Source organism: Lichenostomus cassidix, chromosome 6 (assembly GCF_008360975.1).
Source record: "Lichenostomus cassidix isolate B80296 chromosome 6, HeHo_3.0, whole genome shotgun sequence".
Lineage (NCBI taxonomy): Eukaryota > Metazoa > Chordata > Aves > Passeriformes > Meliphagidae > Lichenostomus > Lichenostomus cassidix.
Genome location: NC_139487.1, coordinates 20489700 through 20515609, shown reverse-complemented (window position 1 = coordinate 20515609; position 25910 = coordinate 20489700). Strand labels below are relative to the sequence as shown.

Here is a 25910-nt window from a genome sequence, read left to right as displayed (position 1 = left end):
TGAAATTTTCCTCACAGCTTATATGATTTCCCCTGTTAAAAGGGAAGATGACCTTAGAAGAATTAGTTCTTGCAATGTTCCAGAAGCCTAATTTAAAACATCTGTCATTTTAGCAAAGAGACTAAAAATATTCCCTCATCATCATCCAGTGAATACATAACAGCTTTGGCTGTTACACTAGCAGAGCACCATGTTTCCCCCAAGAATTAAGCTACAGTGAGTTTTGCTTGACAAACCCAAGTGCCACACAAAGTGATCTAGGTTCATATGCTGTAAAAGCAACTTTACCATAGGACAACTCACATAAAAATCCACTCCCTAGTTTATGCATTCTTCCATGTTTTGCAAGCTTTCAGGAAGGATCATGACAATAGTAGGAATATTAAACCTTACACCAAAAATTTCTTGTTCATCAGTTCAGTCCCATCAAGTTCCCTCCAACTTCTTTTCCAATTTCTTTAGATGTCTGTCCTGAAAAAATAAACTTAAGTATTTGCTTTAATTCTTCAATGACAACAGTCTCTACATTGTTTTTGGGAAGAAACTCTGGCAGGAAAGAGAAGCAAAACAGGACTTGGCTGTTTACCTTTGTTCTTGTCAGTTACAGTATTTTAAATGCAACCCACAGTGTCTTTACTTACTCTGTCAAGAAGATCCAGTTGTTGGTATTCCAATCTATTTTGCTCAGCTCTTTAGAAATACAGGTGTTGGAGTGAATGTTTATCATGCCCTAACTGTTAGCTACCATAAATCATGTGGTAATGTGTCAAAAGACGATTGCGTACATCCTGGCATAGCAGCCTAGCATCAAACTTTGTAAGACTCAAGTCAAACAGCTTTGGGGTACATCATGAAATTATTTTGTCTCATCTAAATTCACAAGTCACTCAAAAATTTTCATATGCAAACAGCTTCTAGTAAAGACAGGACTTTTACAAGCTGTAAACAGAAAAGTCAAGCAATGTTGAAGTGTTTTTAGAAAAATCAGAGTGAACAGGTTTACAGGTCACTCCTCACAATCGCATCCTTCTCATTCAATAAGACTGAAAAAATGAGTCTTAAGCTACAACTTTTTTTTAAAACACAAACTTTTATTTTTCCTTCAAAGGTTTTCAGAAGCCTTTAACAAAGCAAATTTCCAATTTTTTCATCATTCTACTCATCTTGCTTTGAATTATAGATGGGATTGATATGTCACTTGCAATTAGTGAGTTTACCACTGGTTTAAGAAGCTTTAGGGTTTTCTACTTCTCTGTAGGGGAATAGGCCAATGCAATTAAAGATTGAAAAAAAGTCCAAAGAACTGTGCAGCTAAATTCTCCTCCTGCTTTTAGTTTACGCCAAATGAACAATGCACATATACCACAAGTGTATCAATCACAACTTTTCCTTGTAGCCAGGCATGCAGCTAAAGAGACTGCTGAATCAGAGCCTATCCATTTGTCCTTTCAGTTAGGATGGAAACTGTGCACTGACTCCTAGTTTTCTCATGATTGCCCCGGAGACTGCATTCCAGGCATAGCAAGGTACAATTTCAAAGTCATCTGGCAAGCAAATTAGAACACACCAGCCATCTGGTCCCCAACAGCAGCAAACTGACCTACCTGTCTACACTGGTGATTAAAAAAAAACTTGACTGGCTTAAGGCTAAGGAAATCCTGTTGTCCACATAAAAGACAGAATTATGAAACAAGAACCATATGGAAAGTAGAAGCCAACATCATTTGGATACCAAAAGACTTGTTCATGCAAAGTTAGTACGTACTGACTTTGTTACCAGTACAGAGCTGAGGCCTGGATGGTTTGGCTAATTACATGATTAATTTAACAGAAAGGAAAAAATTAAGTGTGAATAAAGGATTAAGTGTGACTTTTTACAGAGCTACTATAATTTGATAATTAGTTCTTTTATCAAGAGAAGAGTTTCTTTTTCCAAACCAGTCCTTCTAGTTAAAATTACTTTAGGACATTATAATTCATGTAAGTCATCTCTAACCCTTGGGCATATACAAAACTCACCAGGAAAAGAAAAATACAGTAGCTGTAGTCTACAATTATCCAGCTTCTGTAGCACACTGGACAATTTGTCATTCATAAGTCTCACCTTACTTGACTAACAGTTAATTCTAGTGTACACTAAGTTCATGGTGTAAATCACTGCTCACATGATAAACGCAATCTTTTAATTAGCTACAACAGTATCTAGTTACATTAAAGGGAATTTAACTAGATGTGGTAGGCTGTCTTCCAAGGGACAGTACTCATTTACAGCACCATTGAAAACATAAGTGTGTCAGAAACTTGGTATCGTTTTCCAGCTTGATTTGGCTTTCAGTGCTCATGACCACTTATACCAGCTCTGCAAGGAATTCAGCATGTAGAAGATGACCTGGTGTGCAGAATCACCACAAAGAATTTGAAAAGTATTAAAAAGCAGCCACTCAGCAGAAAGAACTGATAGAGGAAATTAAAAATCAAATAAAGTAGTTTCTGATGCAGCATTAATTCCAAGTTACATGAAGATTTATCCAGCTGTTAAAATTAGTTTTTAATAAATCTTAAGCTTACTATATGGTCATTAAACAAACCCCTATAACATCAAAAAAGCTTTAAAAACCATCTACTTTCAATAGCATTTGCTATTTTTTTATTGACTCATATGGAAAAACTATATACTTTGAGAAGACTAAGGGTTTGGGTTTTTGTAGTAAAAGCTTATAAACTATGGCATAGAAGCAAATGTTACCAGTGTAGTCAAAATCTTCTACTAAGTGATGACATAACCCATAAGAGTAGTGTAATCCAATTCCTAGTTGCCACTGATTCTTTTGAGAATTTTTATCATTTAATTCATTCTACAGACCTAATTTATCTCTCAGAACAATTATTGTTTTCTATGCACCTAGAGTAGAATTTACTCTTAGCCACTTTTACATTCAGCATTGAGCTGTTAAAACCTATTTCCACCCAAATCGCTGCTGAAGCCATCTTACTTCTAAAACAGTGCTTTGGACTAACATTCCATTTCTCTATGTTCACCCAATTAAAACATCATGAAAGCATTGCTCCTACCCTTGCAGACCGTACTGGAAAGCCTCGTTCAGAATAAATAATAATAAATAAATACATAATAAAAAATATAATAATACATAACAATAACTAATAATAAAATCTGTTACAATTTTCTTTACTCCAGTGGATTTGTTTGGCCCTGTTACTGTAAACAGTGGACTCTGCACATGCTTGACAGGATGGACAGACTTTATCAGTAGTAGCTTCATGTTAGAGCTAAATTCAATACCACGAGGGAAAATTAGGTAATACAAGCAAGCAACTTGAAGGATGCAGTCCAGTGCCATATAAATATCTAGGCTAAAACTGCATCTTTAGTTAAGTTCCCATGATTGGCACACCTGGTCAAAGTCTGAGTTCACATCTTGCATTCAAAAGGAAAAATCCTAGTCACTGTCAGTTCAGGAGCTACAGAGAAGCAAAGCCTCTATAAACTGGTGTTAAAAACTAATCTTTAGATTTGACACAATCATAAAGAGACATCAGAAAGTTCAATTTCTTTATAACAGCAGCTTTTTTTCCTTCTTCATTGCAATTTGTTAGCATTTTAGAGCTCTATTGTGCCAGGCATTCTACAAAATCATCCATTTCACATAAAACAGTAAATCATGACTGTCACATTACAAGAATTTGAACAAATCAACTCCATAACAGGAAAAATATATTAAAGGGCTATCCATTTCCAACTGTTAAAATCCTCTTAGAAGTTTAACAGACATGAATGAAATAAATACACTGGAGATGAAGTTTCTGTACTAGCTACAATAATGTAGTTAGGAAAAGAAACATAAGTATTGCTGCAAATCCAACTAAAAGCAACTCCTATGACAGGAAGCTACATTTGTTCCCAATATTTTGTCCTATTTGAGGAAGTTGCTCCAAGTTTAATAGCAACAGAACAGAAGAGAACCAATTTTCTGAACAACCATTATACTATGCTAAACAGAAATACAAGGTTTTGGGCCATCTAGCAAGCTAGCAGGAAAATCTATCTGGAGAAAGGAATTGCATTCAGTGGTGAGAGCAGATGCTAGATTCATCAAGTATACTAATGCCTTCAGTTTATTACCTCCATGGCCACACAGTAACCAAGTCACTTAAACATTTTTGTGATTAATTAAAAAGCCACATGCAGAAAACTTTGCCCTTTGCAACAAAAAAAGTGCAGGACAGCCATACAAAAATCTTCTGCAACAATGCTTTGTAGTGTGAGTGGTGCCACTTAAGGGTCACAAAGTATCTTTAGCATTTCACTACTCTGAGTAACTGGAGAACAGGACAGATATTCCAGCTGTATCCTCCAGTCCCACTCCAAATTGCCAGAGTAAAGTTGTCATGCAAAAAATTTACTTGCACTAGACAGACAAAACACTTTCTATTCCATGGCTTTGAAGTACAATCATTGCTGATGTCAAGCTGGGAAGAGAAGGGGAAAAAAACAATCAGATCAACAGAAAGATATATTCCTTCCTTCCTGCTGCTTGGGGGGGTGGGCTGGGCTCAGCTGGTCTGACAGCTCAAGTGCCAGTGGAACCTAGTCTGAAAGCCAAGGAATGAAGGTTTTGCCAGCATTAACTGAAGAGAAATTAAAGAAATGCCATGCTATTATGTTGGGGTTTTTTTCTCAGAGAAAAACTCAAGTCTAACTGAAACCTACCTAAAATTTACTGAGTTTTCCACTCCCCATCCTTTGATTTTTTTCAGAAATAGGGAACTTTTTATAGGTGTGGCAAAGACTCAAAGAGCACTTCACCTGCTACAGTTAAGCCAGTGGTTTGGCAATTACTAGCCCTTTGCAATCCATTTTCTGTCATTGTATCAGGGCAAGCTAAATAAAAAGTGACCTTTTTGCTACTACTCTGTAGTTCGAGAGAAACCCCATTTACTCATCTCTGTTATTCAGCACAACTATTGTGCTGCAAAAGCTGTAACGACAGCTAGGCTCATGAAAGTGATTTTTACTGTAGTCCAAACACTAGTCAGTTTAATTTGTTAGCTCACCTACAAACCTCTAAGAGTTATGCAGTAATTTGAAGAAACAGTCACAGAGCCCACTCAATACTTGAAAGAAAACTTCTTATCAATTATAAAAACAAAAGCTTTTGAAGACCTAGCTGAAGGGCAAATAGACACGTATACACACATTCAGAGGTTGAAATGTGAAACATCTTTTGAGATTAATCTTGACCGAAGTTATAAAAAACCCTACGGTTTTAATAGCAAACGGGCACACCAAAACAAGTTAAACTTCCAGTAACTGCCATCTGGGTGCTCAATGCAGCAACCTTTTTCTAGTGATAACTCTTGAGATGAATATTCAGTGCATCACACACTTCAGTATTAAAAACCTCCCCAAGCAAGCCCACAAATGTATGTTAGCAACTTACACAGTTTCCAGAGTTTAAATAGAAAGGTTGAACGTGCCAGCTTGCATACAGCTACAACATTTATTGTTCCACTCAATTATGTACTACTATATCCCATTTTGAGCTGAAGAGCTTAGCCATTCATTGCCTATGTACAGACAGGTATTATACTCATTTATAAGAAGTCCATTTCTTCCAACTGTAAATTTGTGGTCACCAGGAACCAAATCCACCCAAAAACTCTTGTAGCTCACAACACATCTGTGTCACACATTTACTGACTATCAGTCTAGCTGAAGTCAGTCTCTGCTCCTTCTGGCAAGTATTTATGCAGGTAAACAAAAAGCCTGCATAAGAGAAGAAAGCTTTATTAATGCTTCCCTCATCTAAAACAGTTGCAATACGCATCCTCTTCCAAACTCAGGGAAAGGTTGGAGGACCACCAGAGGAATCAACTCAGCTGGAGTAACTCAAGTTCTAGATGACAGCTTTTAACAGCTTCCCTGCTTGACAGAAAGAGTCAGACTCTTCTGAAACTGAAGAGCTGACACCCAGCAAATGGTTGAAAGACGAGAATGAGCAAGGAAGTTGATATGGATTTTCCTGGCTCAGCCTTTAACAAGTTTCCCATTTTGATGCACCCGTTCAAAGAGAAAGGCTGAGAACACTTAGTACAGTTAGCCACCATACAACGACTCAGCTAAGGTGACCAGAGTGCCTCTCATCAGTTCAGAGGTGCAGAATTAACCACCACTTCTCTTGCTGTTACTATGGCACTTCTGTGCCGATACACTCATTTATGAAATTAACGACCACAGCTATTGTGCTATTCAGCATTTCAGGCAGGACAGGCTTGTCTCTAGCTCATGTAAGGCTCAGCTACTAAAATGCAGCTCAAACTGAATGCCATTGTATTTTACTATTCCCACAAACAGAAGTTGAACATTGAGCAATGAGACCAGAACAGCTGCAACATAATCAAACATTTGAAGTTGCATACACAAAGATATGAGCATAAAGCTTGTAAAGTTCACCAAAGCAATACTTTCTGAGCTCTGTTATTCAGCATTTATGCACCATATGTACCTGAGGACAAAGATTAGGCATACTTGCTGAAATCAACCTTCCTAGGCCATCAAAAAATCAGTTTAATATGAAAACTGCTTGCCTGTACTTTTCCTTTCACAGACTGCAAGTTCTAACTATCTTTCATTGGTAGATACAGATCGAGGAGCCAAAGGCAGGAGGCACTGTGCTGTTAGAAACAGGCAGAAATTGACTGGGAATGCCAATGTCAGATGGAGTGACCATTAGATGGTGGAATTTAGAACCCTGAAAGGAAGAAATTCGACAGATCAGAGCCTGAGCTTCAGAATAGACTTTGGCCTCTTCAGAGACCTATCTGGAAAAATCACGTGGGATACAGTCCTAGAAAAAGAAGCTCTGGAGAGCTGGTTGATTTTCAAGGATCACCTACTCCAAGCTGGTTCACCCTGGTGAGCAAGAAAAAAAGCAAGAGTGGCAGGAGGCCTGCCTGAATGAACAGAGTGCTCCTGCCAGGAGGTATAGACATCAGCTGAGCATGCAGTGCTGGGGTCCATCCCAAAGACTATCTAGAGTTGAACCTAGTGAGAGGCATGAAAGACAACAAAAAATGTTTGTGCAAATACAGCAGCAAAAGACAGGTAAAATGTGGGCCCACTGTGGGGTTGGTGTGGGTGTCTGACCACAACATGCAAAAGATGTACTCAAAGCCTTAATTATCTCTGTCTTTTCTGCAAATATCTGCCTTCAGCAATACCAGGTCCCCAAGATACGCTGAGAGTTTGGCACAAGCAAAATTTATATTTGGTGAAAGAAGCTCAAGTTATATTTGCTATTCTGTGGATATAACCATAGATGGAAACTGCAATGCAACATTATTACAATAGGTCTCTTCATAACTATCCTAAGCCAACATCAACAGCTTCTTTTCTCCATTCTCTACTGCAGAAACCCAACATGAATCATCAGTTTCCTACCCTACCCATGAAGTCAGGATACTGGGAAACTGTTCCAACACATGTTTTCTCAGTGAGAGAACGATACCATCATCAACTAAGAATCAATGAGCTGACAGTTTCAGAAACTCTGCAAAGCCAGGAAGAGGTTTTCTGTTTTTTGCTTCTGTCTACCTTCATTAGCTATTGTTACCCATTATCCCCCCACTATTGTTATCCATCGCTCATTTTTCATGTTGTAAATAGCTCTCCTGAAGCATCAGAACAATATTGATTTCTGAATAAGAGATTTGTTACAAAGTGAGTTGTTCAATATATTTTGACACAAACAAATCTTTGGTTCCAGTCTCTGGGTATGGGCAAGTACAAGTCATACCTCAGTACACTTTAATTATTAGGCAAAATAAGCAAAGGAAAGGTTTGCCCCCTCTATTGATTCTCAAGTCAGTTTTTCATATCCTCACAGATGCACTAATGCCTGATTTACTCCAGGGACAAACCAGACCTACTAGTATTATGCATGTAGGGTCATGCCCCCATTCATCCCAATTCAGTTTCGAGCCGCTAGGATGCTAGGCTTCTTTTTGGAAGAGATACTTATTGGTGAAACATTTGTAACTGAAAAGAAGATCCAGCCTTGATTTTATCGTTTCATCTCTCCATGCAGCAAGTCACCTTGTATCCGCAAAGTATCTTCTGAAATGAAAGTAAATGCAATATGCAGTCATCTGTGGTGTATTTCCATGGCTCAACACAAGCTGCTACTTTAGACTCCAATTAAAGGACAATATATAGAGTTAATCCTCTCTCACTCATTGTCATAAAAATTAAAGAAGAAAGTATACAACTGAACATTACAATTAATGTAGTGGAAAAACTTTTAACAGTTACACAGTTACAAAAAGACTGTTCAAATTCGTTAACAACAATACTTCAATTGCTGTATTTAAAGAGAAACGTCAGGAAGGCTATCACTCTGCAGAAATTGAGAACTGTGGCTGCAGAGGAAAGTTCTGTATCAAGAATTGCTTCTCAGCATTTGACTGAGCAAGAGATAGAACATAATTTGTGTCACTAAAGAAAAAAAAAAAAACATTGCAATCTTTCTTAAGGACTAGTTTACCAGTCTGACTTGCTTTTCAGTGGGAGCAGTACCAAGCCAGTAAGACTTAGTAAGACTGCAGTCAGAAACAGGAGCTTAGGAGAAACACACACAAGTGTACAACAGAGGAACAGGGACAAAAAGGTAGTCTTCACGACGTGCAAAGCCACTACCAAAATTAAATAGTACTCAATAAAAGAATTGACCAGGACTAGCCTGTTCTCTCCTTTGAAAAATCAATTGGCATCATTTCCAGTAACTAGCATTAAGACCACATTTGCTAACACATCTTTAAAACCACTGTTTGGATCTAACCACTACCCAGTCCTCTCAAAGGTTTGTTTCATCAATCCAAATTTCAACTATATTGGGAAGGGGAAAACACTTGTAAATTATTCCATATATGTTCTGAAGGTACACATTTCTGAACCATGTTTTGTTTGGTCAATTTTTTTATTAACCTCTAAAAGGAATGCCACATCTACAGTCCAGTATCACTGTGTGGAGAAAAGTATCATCTTGTTCCAAAGCACAAAGCAAAACTACATCACTCTCTGAAGTTATAAGACGCCAGGAAGAATAAATTGCTAGAAACACAGCCCTTAACACGGGTTTAACTCCTCCCACACTGGTGTAATTGACTTATGCAGCAGAAAGCATATAGTAACTTTTCCCGAGCAGGAGTGGTATTCACCAGATTCTTGGCATATGGAACCTTTTAGCCCAACTGCCACTTAGACTATTCATTCCACAATAATAGTCTCAGTTTTTATGCCCAAAAAAGCAAGCTGCATATGAGCAGACATTCACCATCTCTACGCACATTTAAAGGAGGAGAGAACAAAAGATTCTTTTTAAAGTTGATGGAGGAGACTGGTATAAATTAAGTACCCAAACACAATACCAGAACAAAGAGATTATTCCATTCAAATCAGAAACTAATTAATCACTTATGTAAGGATGATTCCTAACAGATAAAAGCAAGAAAGAAGTTTATGATGTGCTTTTGTTATTACAAAGTTGCTTTCTGTCTGATTAATCACTCTTTTCCCAGCCCCTCCCTATGCACACACCCCAATGAGGCTTATCCACTTTCTCAGAGCATACGGCCACGGTTCCCACAATATGGCAAATGATCCCTGAAGCAATGGCTGTATACTGAAGGACATTCTAGCTCAAAATAAAGAAGGAAATTTTTATTATTTGTAAAACATTAATCACAGTTTTCTACTACTCATAGATAAAACCTAGAAAGATGGAGTGAAAAGTCTTACTCTCTCGAGATCTTCAAGACTATTCTAGTACTCATTCACTTGTCACTAAGCTTGAGTTCTGTAGAGTTCAGATGTTCTGCTCTTTTGACCATTTATTTCAGCTTCAAAATGTAACAATATAGTAAAGTGGAGATGGAGAGGCACAGATCTGTACATCCCATGACAAGATACAAACATCAAGAAAAAAATGCAGAAACTACAACCCCCTTGAGAGTCATCTTTCATGCTGAGGAGAAAATTCTGCAAGAACAAAAGCTTATCTTTTTCCTTTCTTCTCCATCCTTTTCCAAGATACATTAATATATAAACACACTGCAAGCTATTTTTTCCCCTCAAATAAGAGAAACACTAAGCTGCTCACAACAGTTCACTCCTCTGTTCATATGCTGAGTTATAACAGGCAAGTAAGTCAGCTATGTCAAATGAAAACTTAGGATGATAAAGCTGTTTCACCATCCAGTCTCCACAAGTCAGACCATTTCTTCTCATTCCAGGTGTTTATCCATATACTTGACTTTTGCTGCTGGAATCATGACAAGGATTTCAAGGCAGGCTGCATTTTTCACAAATTCATTTAAATAGGTGATTTCCCATCTGGTGGTTTGCAGGTATCAGTAGGCAATTTACAGCCTGTCCAGGGAAAATGGACAGCCCTTTCTGAATGGCCCTGCAACCCCAGGCAACTTCACACCTGCCCAAGGCCTGTGGATATGCAACCAGAACACCAGCTTCAAGTGATTAGTGCTTCTTCGTCTGCTGAGACAGAACAGCTGCTACAGCTACACTAAATGCAACACTCCCCTAGTTAACTTTTTGGTTTGGTTTAGACTTTATTTCTCTGCCAAAGTATTGGTATCAAGCTCCACCTAAGAGTTATCTGGGTGGTTTTAGTTGTGCCTAGATGGGGCAGGCTTCAGCTGGTGGTGGTTTAAATACACCAACCTCACAACTTTAGGAAGTCACAAAAACCTTTGACACACATGATTGTTTGTTCCCATACAGTACAAGACCCTATAGTAGTAGGTCAATCTCCAGTTAAGCTTGATCTTACTCTAGACTGTATTTATTTACATTTTAAAATAGTGCTTGGGCCAGTTCTACTTAAAGGAAACATCTGATAAACCCTGACTATGAGACAGGGTATTTATAATCTAAGAGACCCTTCCTGATGGTCAGCCTGACCCGCTAGTCACAGTTAGTAACTGACATACAGAAAGGTGTCAGTAGTGTTTCCTAAGCCTCCAAATCTCAACAGGTACATAGAGACATATTGTTGGATGCTGTGATAACACCTTCTTGGCAAATGTGGTCATCAGCAATTTAATAGAGAGTAAAGCAATTTTTTCCCATTAAAAAATAAAGTCACAGAAACTGGATGCATATAGACACTTGTGAAACAGACTCACAGACAAAAGGACAGCACAGAGGATGGAAAGGCAGAAGTTGCATCATCAAATAGACAAGCATTGTGTTTCCAGAGAAGATCTCTGTTCTGAAATAGCTCAGCCACTTCATTTGCTACCATTAGTGTCTTAAATCTTCCATTAAGAGCATTGCACATAAGTATGACTCCTCAGATGCCCCAAACTCTACAAAAATGAAGGACATGAAAAACATTAAATCTCAGGCAACTGGTCTCAGGTAAAGCAGGTCAGATCTTTCAGACCATTGACCTGCTTCAACAGCCCAGACTCTGAAAAACCAACACCTCCTTGAGCTGCTGAGCCTGCTCTGGTATTTTAAATTACATGTCCTTTCCGAGTCCCTTCTACTACTTTAACTTTGATGCAGAAAATTACTGCTCAAACTGTCAAACTCAGCAGCTTCACCCATGGTATTGTTGGTATTTTACAGAGCAAGAGCAACACTGCTCCGAGGCAGTTCTGTCTGAAACAGCAGAGCAAAGTGAGCAGAGTGGGCTATGACTGTACTGACAGAATGCTAGAATCCATACAAGGCAGTATGGAGCTTACAACACCAGAGTAGAATTTGCTTTCTTTGTTTGGCAATAATGTAACATTGGTCTGAGCATAAATGCTTGTAAATTCACTACTGCAAATTAGCAGGCTTTTTTCTCCTCCAGTGAAGCTATTTATATAATTGGTGTGATTGGTTTAACATTTCTGCATCATCATTATTCATCCTTGATAAAAATCCCTCTTTTTAAAATAGGCTAAAGGTCTGATGAGTTTCTTTAAAAAATAAAACCAAGAAAACTAAACAATTAGGGCAGAAAATAAAGCCCAAAACAACTAGAAAACCACCATGTGGTTCATTGCCTCCCTGAGAAGTTTGACTAGTTAAAACTCAAAATTTCATTTCACTCTCCTCTGAAATAATAGGATATTTAGCAAGCTCAGAATTATTCCATACCTATTAGGCAGGCTTGACTATAACCCACCACCAGCACCACTTTTGTTGACTTACAGTGTCACATCTTTTAGCTAAAAGAAACACCAAGTGCCAACCTTCCTTTATGAGGCACACATTCACTACAAATATAAGCCAATACAAAGATTTTCAGTTAAAAAAAAAAAAGACTGATTTAGTGCATTCATAGTCTTGTGGTATGTGAAGCCTCTCCCTCAAATTCTTGGCTCCAGACACAGCTGATTTCTGTTGAAAAAAGCTTCTGATGCTTACCTCCACATTCTATTTTTGCACAACAAGGACTTTATCCCACAGTCAAGAAATTTCATCAAAATGCTTCAAAACAATGTGAGAAATATTGTGTAGAAGCTATTCCCCAACAGAATAATCAAGATGTAGTGGAATTAAACTTGCATATTGCAAACAGACTACCAAGTCTTTCTTTGGTATTTTACCATGAGAAAGATTAACTTAAAGATTTCATTAAGTTCAACAATGACTTGAACTATCTCCTTCCCAGGATTACTTTACAATTAGGTTCTGACAAGGAAGTATCCCTATGGTATGTCTTCTTGACTGTGCAAGCTTTACATTTAAAAAAGCCATATAATTTAAGATGGCCTCAAGCAAACCTTAAAATACAGCAGAACCATTAATGACAGAAAATACAGAAATGCATGCTGAAGAAAAAGTTCTCTTACAGAGGTCTCTGGTCAGGATATTTAGGAGGACTCCCTTTTGACTCATTTAATAGTCCTAATGTAAGACTCTCATATCTATCAACCTCTGCTCCATCTTGAATAGTGTATTGTGCTAATGTCATCTCAGGAATGTTCAAGTTATTGCACATAGGTCCTTCCTCACAGCTATACAGTCTTTTCCTAGCCCATTTCCCCTCACAGTGCATCTTCTAGGCCTTCCACAAGAATGGGTCTCAACACTTCAAACACTGCTACCAGCAGTTACATACAGACATGATAGTTAAACCAATTAAATATTGCATTTACCAATGCATTTACAAACTGCAGAATCCTTACTATAGGCTGGGCAGCTGGAGAGTAGTGCTGCTGTGTAAGAAAATTTATCACCAAAAAACTCTCTGCTCCTCAGTACTTTCCTTTATGTACTTTGTGACCATCACACTGTACTAAGAGCCCTGAGCAGACAGCAAGCAACACAAGCCAGCAGCTACATTACTCTCTTGGTTGTACTGACAACTCCGTCTTTGCTATCACCTGAGAAGCCACCAGAAAGGTCAAAATTTGAGAATCTGTTTGCACAAATATTCCTGCTCCTGTGAAACTGCTCTTTCACAAATCACCTTTACACTTCAGAATGAGTGTAAACTGAAAACACAGCTCCAGATAGGAAACAGAACTTTATTTTTGCATTTTTCCTAATGTAGTCAGCTGCATTTTAACAGATCTGGGCATCTTCCTTGTAAGTACCACCTCAGATTACACCACTTCTACTTGCTCTTTATGAATCAACACAGAAAAAATAATTCCACAATCTCTCCTTTCACCTAGCTAGCAGGCAAGAAAAGAAAACCAGAGGCTTCAAAACAGTCCAAAATGAAAGAAGAGCTGGCATTAGAAAGCTGCAGAAGGAAACTAATTCTGTTTCTCTATTTCTCCAATAAATGAGACTTTATCAGATCAAGTTTCTTATGTGAGAAAGGTGGGGCAGGGAAAAAACAGTCACACAACCCAGTGTTACAGGGTTAGCTCAGAGAAGCAAAGCATTATTCTGCCTTCCTTTCAAGGAAAAGTATTTCATATACACAGGCTTCACACCCTTACAGCCAAAACACCTATTACATCAGTGAATTGCTGCAGAATGATTGTTCTTCATAAAAAGGAGAGTGTCTGCTACAGTCAGCAAGAAGCACAAGTATTCTAGACAGCCTGTAATATTTATAGTCATGGGGACCAAGAGCTGTAGTCACATTGTAGTAAACTGCAAAACCTCAAAGTGGCAAGTTATTCTAGCAGGAGCAAGTACTACAGGCCAAAACGTGATAAACACATCACATACATTAGTCATCTTGACAGCTTCTTATGCCCACAAGCCTCGTGAGTTCAGTGCATTGCTACATTGGTTAGCAGTGACACAGTATTTTAACCGGCTTAGCTATTCATTTTAAGGCAAAGTTTACTGGCAAGGGGTATTTCTTGCCAGGAATTACTTTAAAATTTTACAGGATTCAAACTGAGCAAGCAACATGTGACGTTCAAAAATGAACTCAGTATCTACAAACGTGCTTAAAGGTGCAAGGTGAGTATTACCAGGTAGTTTTTAATGCAATAGAAGAGCATGCAATGTCACAGTGCTTTCTATATCAAAGAAAATATTTCTGCCTTGCAACGGTTCGTTATTCTTTTGTGGATTATAAGAGTGCTAACACCACTAAAACATTTCAAATGTATTAGTCACTTGCACTTCTCAAACTGCAGAGTCCATACTGCAAGTACTCAGATCTTAAAGAGACATGCTATGCATAACTGTTTTTCAACAAGTCAAGAGAGTCAAGCCAAATTTCCACCACCTTCAGCTTCCCACAAGCAAACAGTAACTCACACTCGAGACTAAGTAACAGGAACAATTTACAGCTCCAGACTTTGGCTGGAAACCACAGGTCTGTCCTGCCTCAACTCCTGCACTGATAAGGAACGGCCAGCCTTCACCAATTTAAACATGAAACCCAAATGCCTGCAAGGTTTGGGCATTGTTACCGGCTGGGTTTGAGTTTTTTAGGATAGGCTCACGCCAATTAAGTATTTTACCTTTTATAGTGCACACACTTAAAATAGGAGTTTCCTAGGCAGCAAAGAACCACACAGCGTATCAGAGCCATCTGAGAGGCGTTTCGGGGCGGGAATGAACAGCAGCAACTACCGCGCTTTACTGCACTTTAATGCGATGCCGCTCCTCAGGTGGGCAAAGGCTTCTTCGCTCCGAGACAGTGAGCAACTCGCTGCCGGGACAACACTGCTCCTCAGCACGGCTCTCCCGGCCGCTCCGCCGGCCGGGGCGGGAACAGACGAAGGCGGCTTCCAGGCGGGAGCCGCAGAGGTCCAGCCAGCCTTCTAACTTAACCCCTTGCCGGGCCCCGCCGCCGCTCCCGGCCGGTGCTCACGGGGCGGGGACCGGGACACCTGTCCGCGACAGCCCGGGGCGGGGCAGGCGCCGCCGGACTCCCAAGTTGTCCCCGGCGGCCAAAGTCGCTCCCGGGAGAAGGCGCGGAGGAGGCGGGCCAGCCGCCGCTACTCACCCGCACCAGGTTGCTGACAGCGGCCTGCACGGCCGACACGGGGGCGGTGAGGTCCGGTATGGCCTTTCCGTCCACCTCCCCCTCCTCGTGCATGATGACCAAATGGGAGATCTGCTGGGCCACAGGCTCCAGGATGCTCTCGATGGTGCGCGTGTGGAAGACGGGCATGGCGGCGGCGGGGTGGGGGGCCGGGGCCCGAACTCAGCACAAACTCCTGGCAAACTCTGTCCCTGCGGGCTAGCGCCCCACAGAGAAAGCCGCGGCCTCCGCGCAAAGAGGAAAAGGAGGAAGAAAAGGAAACCAAACGACCACTCCGACCCTCTCCTCGTCCCGGAGCGGAGTAGGGCACACGGAGAAGCTGCTGCCGGCTCAGGCTCGCGGAGGCGGGACTCGAACTCGCTGCCCTCCTGCCACCGCCTGGCAGCACCCACCCCGCACTGGCGCTGTTCCCCAGCCAGGCGGCGGCTTTTCAACCGCCACAGCCCGCCCCTCCCGCGGCTCCCGCCCCCGGCCGCCTCGCCCAATGGCCGAGTCGGGGCCGCCGCTCCCAGTGGCGCAACGCCGCGTCCATCAACATTCCAGGGCCTCCTTCCCCCTCCGCCCCCTGCCTTTCCCGCACCACCCGCCTGCCCAACCAAGCTTGGTTGCGCGGGCGCTGGTTTCCCATAGTCGGGATGACGTCAGACATTCTGGTGTCCATATAAGGAGACGATTAATGCCGGGGTGCCGGGATAGCGGGGGGCGAGGGCAGTGGAATTCCTGCGCCACGCCCGCCGCCGGCGCATGTTCGCTCCGTTGGGCTGAGGCGGAGCGTGACCGTCCGGCCGGGTGTGTGGGGCTGGGCAGCACTGGGACGGGGGTGGTCGAGGGGAGGTGGCGCTCCTGGCCGGATCCGCTGTCCCCAGGCGCTATTTGGGGCGGCCCCTTGGTGCGGGTCGTGCGCTCTCCCCGCAGCCGCCCCAGTGCGGCCCGCCCTGGGCGCGGCCCCTACCACTTCCGCCCCCACTGAGAAAAAGTGGCGAGCGGCTGCGGGCGCCGTTTCCCGCCCGCGCCCCGCCTCAGGTGGGAAGGGCTGCTCCCACTGACCCGCTCCCCGCCCGCCTCAGGTGGGTAGCGCTGTCCCGGCCGTGCCGCTCCCCGCCCGCCTCAGGTGGGGCGAGCTGTCCCCGCCGTGCCGCCCCCGCGCGCCGCCCCTCATGGCCTGAGGGGACACGACGGGACAGCGCTGAGGCGGCGGCGGCCCCGCGGGGCGGGCCAGGGCGGCACGGTTGGGTTTTACCGCTATGACTGGTGGTACCAGCAGGAGCTCGTTTAAATACACTTAGGTGAGCGGCGTGTTGGGAGAAAGACTATAAACCGTAGCCAGAGAGGAACATAATCCCCGCTTTCCCTCAGCGCCGCTGTGGGAGCGCGGCTGCCCGTCCCACACAGCTCGGGTGAGCCGTAGGAGCGCTGCCCGCCTCCGGCGTGCCCCGGGCAGGGGCTCTGCTGGCGCTGGCAGCACTCGTAATGAAATAAAGCGTGATTAAGGAGTTACGGTCTGCACTTGTTCCTTTATTTGATAACACAAGCTCAGGTTCAGATCTGGAAAGTTATTGCTGGCTTTTAGGTGGTTTTATCCTTGTGCTGCTATTTTAAGCTATAAATCAATGTCCCTGACAGACTAGGTTGCTCTCTGAAATGTTCCAGAGCAAACAATGTGTTTTCTGTGCAATGTTTGAACGCAGCTGGTCCTACCAGTAGACACAGGGACGTATAGAAAGGGCAATTAAATCAGTAAGGCTGGTGTGGGCTCAAGGATTTGTCTTTGTAACTTCTCGTACCAGCTCCGTGGTTGGAGCTACAGGGACAGTAACATGTTGTAGGCCTAAACAGCTAGGAAAAACTGATTTTGGCAGGGTTAAGAAATCTTAGCAACACCCTTAGGTCAGAAGTTTTTTTGTTTTATTTTGGTTACTGTTCTCTTTTAGTATGTTGGAAATTGTATTTGTTGATTCTCCAGCATTAGAAGTCATGTAACTAATTTCCATGTTGTACAATCCCATTTGGTTTGGAAAGAGGTATACCTGTAGGCTTGATAACAGATAATCAAATTATGCTATTGGTATGCAAAACATAATTACAATATCAGCCTTTCAACAGTAATGAGTGTTTCAAGTTACTTGAACTGTGCACTGTAAGAGTAGTTTGTTTGCTATTGGCTGTATAGCAGTTACTTACCATTTTTAGTATATATGTTCCCAGCAATACCTCTTTCATATACTATGGATCAGTAATAATGAGTGACTAATAATCTGCTAAATTCTGTTTTACAGAAGAATGCAGACTTGATAAACCCCACATATTTAGTAATTTGTGGGACTTGCACATAAACTAAGCTCTTTGATTAAAAATAACTGCTTTAGCTTTAGGATTGTGTATACTCATTTATGGCTGAAATACACGTTTGTGCATATGTCTTTAAGGGAAAGTGTTACCTGATCATTAAAAAATGCTGACCTGGTGGCTTAAATAGGTACAGTTACTACAGGTAAATTGAAATACAGAACAGATGGACATTTTGGGTGACCTCCTGAAATTCTTCCTGCCTACAGGACCAAAATCTGTACTTGTATTTGGGATGTGTTCATATTAAGAGTTTGTTTCACTATTTGGCTCATATTGATGTAAATTTTGCCCATACAAAATTTAAATTTTATTCTCTGCATTATGTGACTGTACTGCATGCCCACCACTGAAATTTGCTCCATGCTGTTGCTGGGGCTGCCTAATTTTTGGAGCCACATCCAGCAAAAGTCCATGCAATTAACAGCAATAGTATGTAACACTTTTTTGGTTTGTTTTTTTTTTCTTTTGAAGTACTACATTTACAGTGTTTTCTCTTTCTTTTGCAGTATTCACAACTGCCACAATTGATGTCCTATGAGTAACAGCTTTGAGGAAGGTACTTCTTGAAGAAAGTTCATTTTCTTACTGTGATATTGCTATTGCTTCTCCAGGTTCTACATTAATCATTAATTCGTCGGGTACTAGTAGATGGTTAGAAAGTAATAATAGATTTTATATTTTCTGTTTATAGAGCCCAAGAAGGAAATGTGATTTCTTTTGTCCTCTTCCAATATGGTACTGCACATTAAACAAAACACAGGGGTGCAAAATTTCCTTTCCTTTCCACACACTCAAAATCTTAGCATTATTAAGAAATAATATCTGTTATTGTAATAATATGTAGTAATATCTATGCATGACAGTGGTGACCAGCATCTCAAGTGGGTTCATGTGATTAGAATGAAAGGATTAGCTTTTAAGGCATTCTTTCCACATCTTGTAGTATTTCATAAGAATTCAGGTGAGTCCAGTTAAACCCATTTCTGCAGAGAACTTGATGTCAGCAGACTCTTCTACTTACAGAAATTTCCATTGTCTTTAGGGCCATAATGTCTCTGTGACCCAAATAATCAAATAAATTCTCATTTTTTCACAAGTCTTTTAATGAAGCAAAGAAATTCTCGCTTTACTTCCACTGAGGCAAGATGTATGAGTACAGAAGCAATAGGCTTAGTTAGAAAAAGGGAGGACACTGTGTGCTTACAAAAAGCATAGCTGCAATGCAGCCTCTGCCACAGTGTCTTTTGGAGCATTCTGTATCCCATGCCCAGGGTACATGGCACTGCACCTGCAAGTGGAAGGAGCAGTGGAAATGAGCTATGTGTGAAGAGCTTCATGAACTTGCCTGCAATTATAAGGTATTTTGCTAGTGTTAATATTTCATTGAATTGAAAGTGTCTGAATAGCTCAAAGCACTAGCCTCCATTTTACAGTAGTTATTTTCAGTATTGGGTACCACAGTAGAGAAGAATTATGCTTTCTAGGCAAATACACTTGGCTGTGATGAATCACTTTTCCCTGGAATGATGGTGTTCCCTGGAATGATCTGATGATGTTCCTTTACTGCACCAATTCTAACTTTTCTGAGTAAAATCTAATTAGCTGCCTGAGAAAATTTACAGCAATGCTATATCACATAGTGCATAAACTGGATTGTATAAATGTCTTGATCCTATCAAGATTTAAGCATATGCTGAAATTTAAGGTTTAGAGTCTCTTTTATCAGCTTCTGGAGGATTGGAAGCTACTGTTGATCAGTGGATGTTCTACATTTCCCTCTTATCAAGCATTAACTTTGGATAATCTAAGGAGTAAGTAATGGATGATTGAATTTTAAAGGAAAAGGTTTTTTTCTTTCTGTAGTAATGTCCACCTTAAACCTAAATTTTTAATTTTTCATGAGTTTGTTGTAGAATGGTATTACTATACTGGTAGCTCTAGTGTGTAGGTGACTGGCACAGGAGAAATAAATTTCATGCCTAATAAATGACAACCTTGGAGAAGGAGTGAGCAGATTACTAAGGTGTTTGACAGTGTAACTTCACCATGATGGCCTGTCAATGTGCCTTGCCATTATTTAGATTACTTTTTCCATGAGACCAGGTTAGGTTCTGTTTAGTTCTGTGTCTTGGCTGGCTGTATTTTAGGAACTGCAATGACACCAACACTTCAAATTTTTTATACACTGACTCATCATCAGTCACTCTCTGGGCTGGATGGGAGCAGCCTATTACAACTGGAAAATTTACATCACAATTGTCATCCAGTTCCTGCATAAGAACTTGGTTTCATCACACAACACCCCTGGGTTCCCAGCTGCTCTTCGATAGCTATGTTCTATTGCTGTGCAGACATAGTGGGGCTTAGGTCAGCAGAGAAGGCTGCTACCAATTCACTGTCTCCTGCAAGGGGTTTCTTGCTAGAAGTTTTGCTGGGAAACCAAGAGTGCAAATGCAGTTCATTTTTTCTCATCTTCTCAGTTACTGTGGCAAGTGCTCTGAACCCAAAATACTTTATTAACTGCACTCATTCTGAAGTGGTTTCTTGTGGAGGAAGTATTACAACTATTGTAACAACAAAATTCAGGGAATGTGTTTAAGAACATGAAACATGTAGAAAACAAAGGTAAGCATATTAAACGTATATTTTTGTGTATTCATTCTAGAAATTGCTAGCTAGAGATTAGGTTAAAAAAAACCACTTTCCAACTTCTATAAAATTGCAGGCGAAAATAGGTTATCATGTACATGTGAAGCATGTATAATAGTGGATGTGTAGTTAAAATTACACAGTCTATTCACAGTGAATGCAAAAGTCTTTTTACTCTTGTGCTAAAAGTATTATGACTACAGTAGACTTTGGTTTTTCATAAAGCAAGAGGTAGTTTTCAGGAGCTTGACTCAGTGTGCTGGCTCAGCAATATGTCAATGTGATTGACTACCTGGTAAACAATCCAAGTGATTTATTCACACTACGTGACCATTTTAATAGTCTAAATATTCAATTTGAAAATAGAGATTTTGGCTAATATTTATGGTCATTTCTACACACGAACACAGGGAAATTGAGGCAAATAAACCAAAGATGTCAAATGTGTTTAAGATAGTAATATTAAACCTCATGTGGATGTTGTCATGTGGCTTTAAATGGCATTTGTTGCTCCATGATCCCTTTCCAAGAACATGCTTTGTGAGAACAGTAAGTCTCTTGTCATCAAGCAGTTTACAGAGCTGCAGCTTTTACCAGCTGAGATGTGGCAACTAACTTCTTAAATGGTCTTGGTGTATTTCCTTAAAAAGGAGAAGCTGTTTTAAATTACTCCTGTTGATCAGTTTAAGCTTCCCCTGTTTTACTTTGTACTGAAATGGATAGATATCTCAGGTGAGATGTCTACAGTAAGTTCTCATATTTTTTATCTGCCTTGCAAGAACATATCGTGATACTCAGTTCTTGATAAGGTGTTTTTGAGTCCAGTTATGTTCAATTCCATTTCAAGGACCTCTGTATCCAGACCAGCCTCTAAGATGATCTATGGAATTCTTGTTTGCATTTTTTTGTTTGGTTGGTTGGTTTAGTTTGATGATGGTGATGGCTTTTTGTTGGTTTGTTTTGTTTGTTTGGGTTTTTTGGAGGGGGTGTGAGTGGGGTTACATGTTCATCAGTGCCTCTGCAGGCTTTTTTCCCCCTACTTCTAATATTAGGTCCTTGTATCTATCAACTCCTTTCCTAGTGGTTCTTTGTATTGGATTTTATTTACTCAAATATTAAAGCATGTCTGTATTGGGAAGTGTAAGATTGGTCTGAAATTTTAAGTGTTCTGCTGATTTGGAGTCTCCTAAGTTATTTATTTCCCTGCTGCAGGATGAACAGACTTAGAGGGTTCAACAATTCTGTGTATGTTCAAATTCAGCACAAAGTCAAAGCCTTTAGGCTGGCCAACACTTCTTGAAAAACCACTGGCTGAAATTAAATAGTATTATTTCAAGTAATAATGAACTCTTTCTATGTATGCCTATATGTGGTTGGGTTTTAACTGCACAATTGTAGAAATCTTTAACATTTTCATAGATTCTTTATGGCTTTTATGATTATCTGGTTTTGTATGCATGCTGAAGATTTGTAGCCATATATTAGTAGACACAGGAGTTTACTGACATCAGGAAATACTAAATGGCCAAATTAAAAGAGAAAATGCTAGATGGCATTTAATTTTTGTATCTGTGTATAAACTCCCTCCATATACAGTGGAGATATTAATCCACAGAATAAATATAGTTTTTTTACATACTTTTGAGTTTCTTATCTGTGTTGTATTCATTAATACATCTTGACTAAAACTCTTCAAGTGTCCCAGAGGAGCTTCAAGTAATTACAGTAGAGAAAGACAATTAACCTAATGCAAAAATACTTCCTTCTTCGTACCCCCAGATCCTGAACTTGCAGTTATTTTCATATAATTGGACCTTGTACTTGGGGAAAATTCAGTAGGACTCATTGTAAGATTGCTTTGTGAATCTTTTTGTTCTCTGTTCCACATAAAATGCAGTGGTGTTACAGAAAGGACAGTGTGTATTCAACACTCTGCCACTCATGGTTTTATAGATCATTAGGACTGTAGTGAGAGTTTTATCCTGCTGCAAAGGGAAGAATCCAGAATAACATCTATTCATGCTACATTACTGGGCCTGAAAAAAACCTGTCCTCATGACATGTTATGTCCGTAAGTTTTGTTTTAGAATCTCTTCAGTATACCAAAAATATGATAATCTTTCTTGTAGTCTCATCTACAACTAGATTCCTGGCTATTAAAAATGAAACTGTGAATCTCTTGTCCACAGAGAAGATCCCTTTGCTTTGCCTTGCCTTCCTGTAGGTATCAAGTGTTAGTGGCATTTTGCCCCATTACACAGATGACATTGCCATGTCAGTATTCAGAGATAGGAACGAGAGGTTCATAAATCCTGTCCTAAAGGAGCTTGGTTATAAACTACTAATTCTGTTAAAATGTTTTCAAATAAATCCTATTTAAGGCATTTTATGCCATATAATATCATGTATTCAGTCCATTTACAGAAAGCAACTGTTGATTAATATAAATTTTAACATTTTTTGAAATTAGGAGCTCTTTGGGTTCTGCTGTCTTGAAGCTGCTGGAGGATGAGAAGCAAAAATTGTGGACTAAGTTTGGTGCAGATGCCCTGAAATGCCAGGGGTGAAATGAAATTAATGTTTTGGTTTTGGGCTCTGTGTATAGAAAAATGTCACTTGGTGCCAGGCAACAATATTTTCTGTGTGAGTTCTCTACTGTTGCACACTGTGTCAGCATTGCCAACTCAATGGTAAAGTGTGTGCAAATTGGTGCCAAAAGAGGGGCAATAACCTCAGCAATGTCCCACTGGGCAAAGCATGCTGTGCTTGTGAAACGTTGCCTCCTGAGACAAACTTTCTGCGTTCATCACAGTTCCCCTTGTAAAGCAGTTAGCCAAGTCTAGACTCACATTTTTCACTCATACTGTATTTGATTTACATCAGCTGAAGGAAATGGTAATGTGCAACAGTGACTCTGGAATTTAAACAGAAACCCACAAGGGATCTCCATGCTGAAGGCCAACTTCCAAATATGGGAGAAGAGAAGCAGCCGTAGTAGCCTGGGAAGCCATCCTCAGCACAGCAAGGGACAAAATAGTTGGAAGTAGATGAGCTTTCTGGAATTTGTTCAGAAAGGTAACTGCTGTCATGTTTTAGTCAGAGTTTTGGAATGAAATACAAATACTGTGATTGCAGAAAGAAGCACTGTTGTATGTTAACTATCTAGGGCCTGAACTACAGAAGTGCAGCTATTTTTTTCAATTCTATTTTTAAGTATGTAATAGTGCACCTACTCCAGATCCAAATGTGTAGTTAGACTCTGCCAATATCAATCTGTTGGGATCACAATTGTATCAGGTAGACCCATAAGAAGAACGTTTGTGAGAAAATTAGCAGGGCTCAGTGCCAGGTCTCGTTGAAATTCTGCCAGAACATTTTCTCTCAATAGAAACAAATTCACCAATACTTAGAGCCCACATTCTACAAATTCTGGTTCAAAGGTTTGAGAAGATCTTTTCATATATGTGTATCATAGTCCCAGAAAGGTAAAGGCTCAACAGATTCTACCTGATGGTAGATTCACTTGTATTTAGCTGTTGCAGATTTTTGAGGCATCTGATTTCCACGAGCAGCACTAGCTGCATGTCAGCCAAGCACACAGAGAAGCAGTAACCTATAGGCCACAGGAGGACAGAGCCAAAGCAGCAAGGGCAACTGACAGAGCAGGGGAGTTCAATGTGGTTCACATTTCTAGTGGGCCACTATTATAGAATTCTTTGTAAGTGGTACCCTTGTTCACTGCATGATAGACAAGGCTTAGGACCTTTTGTTACCATGAGGATAAATCTGGCTTTTATAAACAAACAAAGAAAATTAAGCCAAAATCTAACAAATTGGAATGCCATAAGAAAAGCCTTCCTCTTATGGATGTGGTCTTCTTATGAAGGAAAATAATTTGTAGGCTATTTTTCCTACTGATTGTGAAAGAACTATGAATTTTCTGGAATGGCTCAGGCAAGAATGGCTGTGAAAAAGCCAGGGTGCTCATTGTCCTGGGACATTCTGTCAAGGTGCAATAGATTCTATTTTTCTTTTAAAACTGCTTAAAGGAAATATCCTTTGTTCTGTTAGCAAATGAGAATTGATGGCACTGTGTTTCAAACTTCTTGAACTGACTCTGTGGTCTAAACAATTGAATTTGAGTTTCTTTAAGGTGGTATGGTAGTACATATAAAAATATATTTTATGTCATTAGGTAAAAGCATCAACACTTTTCAGGTTCTAAACAACTGCTTGCATGTCTTCATGCCTTTTCTCTATCACAACTACCACAATAAAGATACCATGTGCAAGTAGCAGGGGAAAGGACTCCTAAATTTCAAGTCACAAGTCTCTCAAATTAGGATTGTATGTTAAAGTTGAGTCATAGTGATTCTGCTACTGTGCCATCAGTGAAAGATTTAGTAGGCGTGTTACTAAATGACACCTTTATCTTTCAGAGCTGTTCAAAATAGGAAATGTGGCAACTTGGATAAAGCTGTTTCTGCCTAACTGAAGAAATGTTGGAATTTATTCTGTAAGAAGCATTGCTGTGCCTGCTGTTTGAAAGATGTACTTTACACCTCAAAAGGCTTAAACCCCAGTGCCCGATTTAGTTCCGCTTTTCAGCTTCCATTCCTGTACATGACCATGGAGTCCAAAAATTAGTTTGCAATGTAAAAGATTCCTCCTCCTAGTACATGCTTAAACTGTTCAGGCTTTAGCTGGAGAATAAAAAAAAAAAAGTGTTACATATAGCTGTAAGTTACAAATTAAGGGATTCTGAATGTTAGTGCTTATAACTTCAGCAGAGATTTGTTTTCACTATATTATCATCAAAAAGGATTATTGATTGCAAAAGCTTATATGGAAAAATCTCATGAGCCATTTGAAAAAAATTCACAAATGGGCTATCAGGGTCTATTAAACACAGAGACATTATTTCTAGCTCAAGAAGATCCCCATCTTTAGATTTTTCAGCTGAACATATGTATTTTGGGAATTGTTATTTTATTCTTGTTTCCCTTTTGTACTCTTTCATAGACATTTACTGTTGACCACTGTCAGAGTCAGGATACTGTGCTAGATGACACACATGGCCTGACTGGGCATCTTCATGTTGTTCCTGTGAAATGGTTCTTCTCTTGCACCTCTCTTCAGGAAAGATGGACCAAAGTTTGTGTCAGGGTAATAAGAAACTTCAGGGTGATAATATTCCATATGAAAGTAACTTGTTATCTGCTGTTTCTGTTACATCCCCTTTTCTGTGACTGAGCTTTTCCTCTCCTAGAATTGACTCATCTCTGTTGCAACAAAGATACATACTGTATAAACACAGTACTGTTCCCTTTTGATAAGTAGTGATAATGTGAGGGAAAACAATGCTGCTGTGTCATCATATCCTGGCAGTATGGACCACCATGAACACAGTGATCT

The 25910-nt window shown here is 40.2% G+C and overlaps 1 protein-coding gene and 1 long non-coding RNA gene across 5 annotated transcripts in view; one reads left to right on the top strand and one right to left on the bottom strand.

Annotated features, from left to right (window-relative positions):
- Positions 1 to 15921, bottom strand: part of VCL (vinculin) — a 57782-nt gene extending 41861 nt beyond the window's left edge. For 2 of the 4 annotated variants that reach the window (XM_085065572.1, XM_085065574.1), the window contains exon 1: positions 15459 to 15921. In XM_085065572.1, the coding sequence (XP_084921698.1) occupies positions 15459 to 15626 (168 nt within the window). In that variant the 5' untranslated portion in view covers positions 15627 to 15921. The remainder of the gene's footprint in view (positions 1 to 15458) is intronic. The other 2 variants (XM_085065575.1, XM_085065576.1) reach the window with 1 other exon arrangement.
- A 2495-nt stretch (positions 15922 to 18416) lies between these two features.
- On the top strand, positions 18417 to 25467 carry LOC146435446 (uncharacterized). Its single transcript, XR_014853236.1, has 3 exons — positions 18417 to 20471; positions 23425 to 23570; positions 24935 to 25467. It is a non-coding gene; the product is annotated as an uncharacterized LOC146435446 (long non-coding RNA).
- Positions 25468 to 25910: the final 443 nt, after the last annotated feature.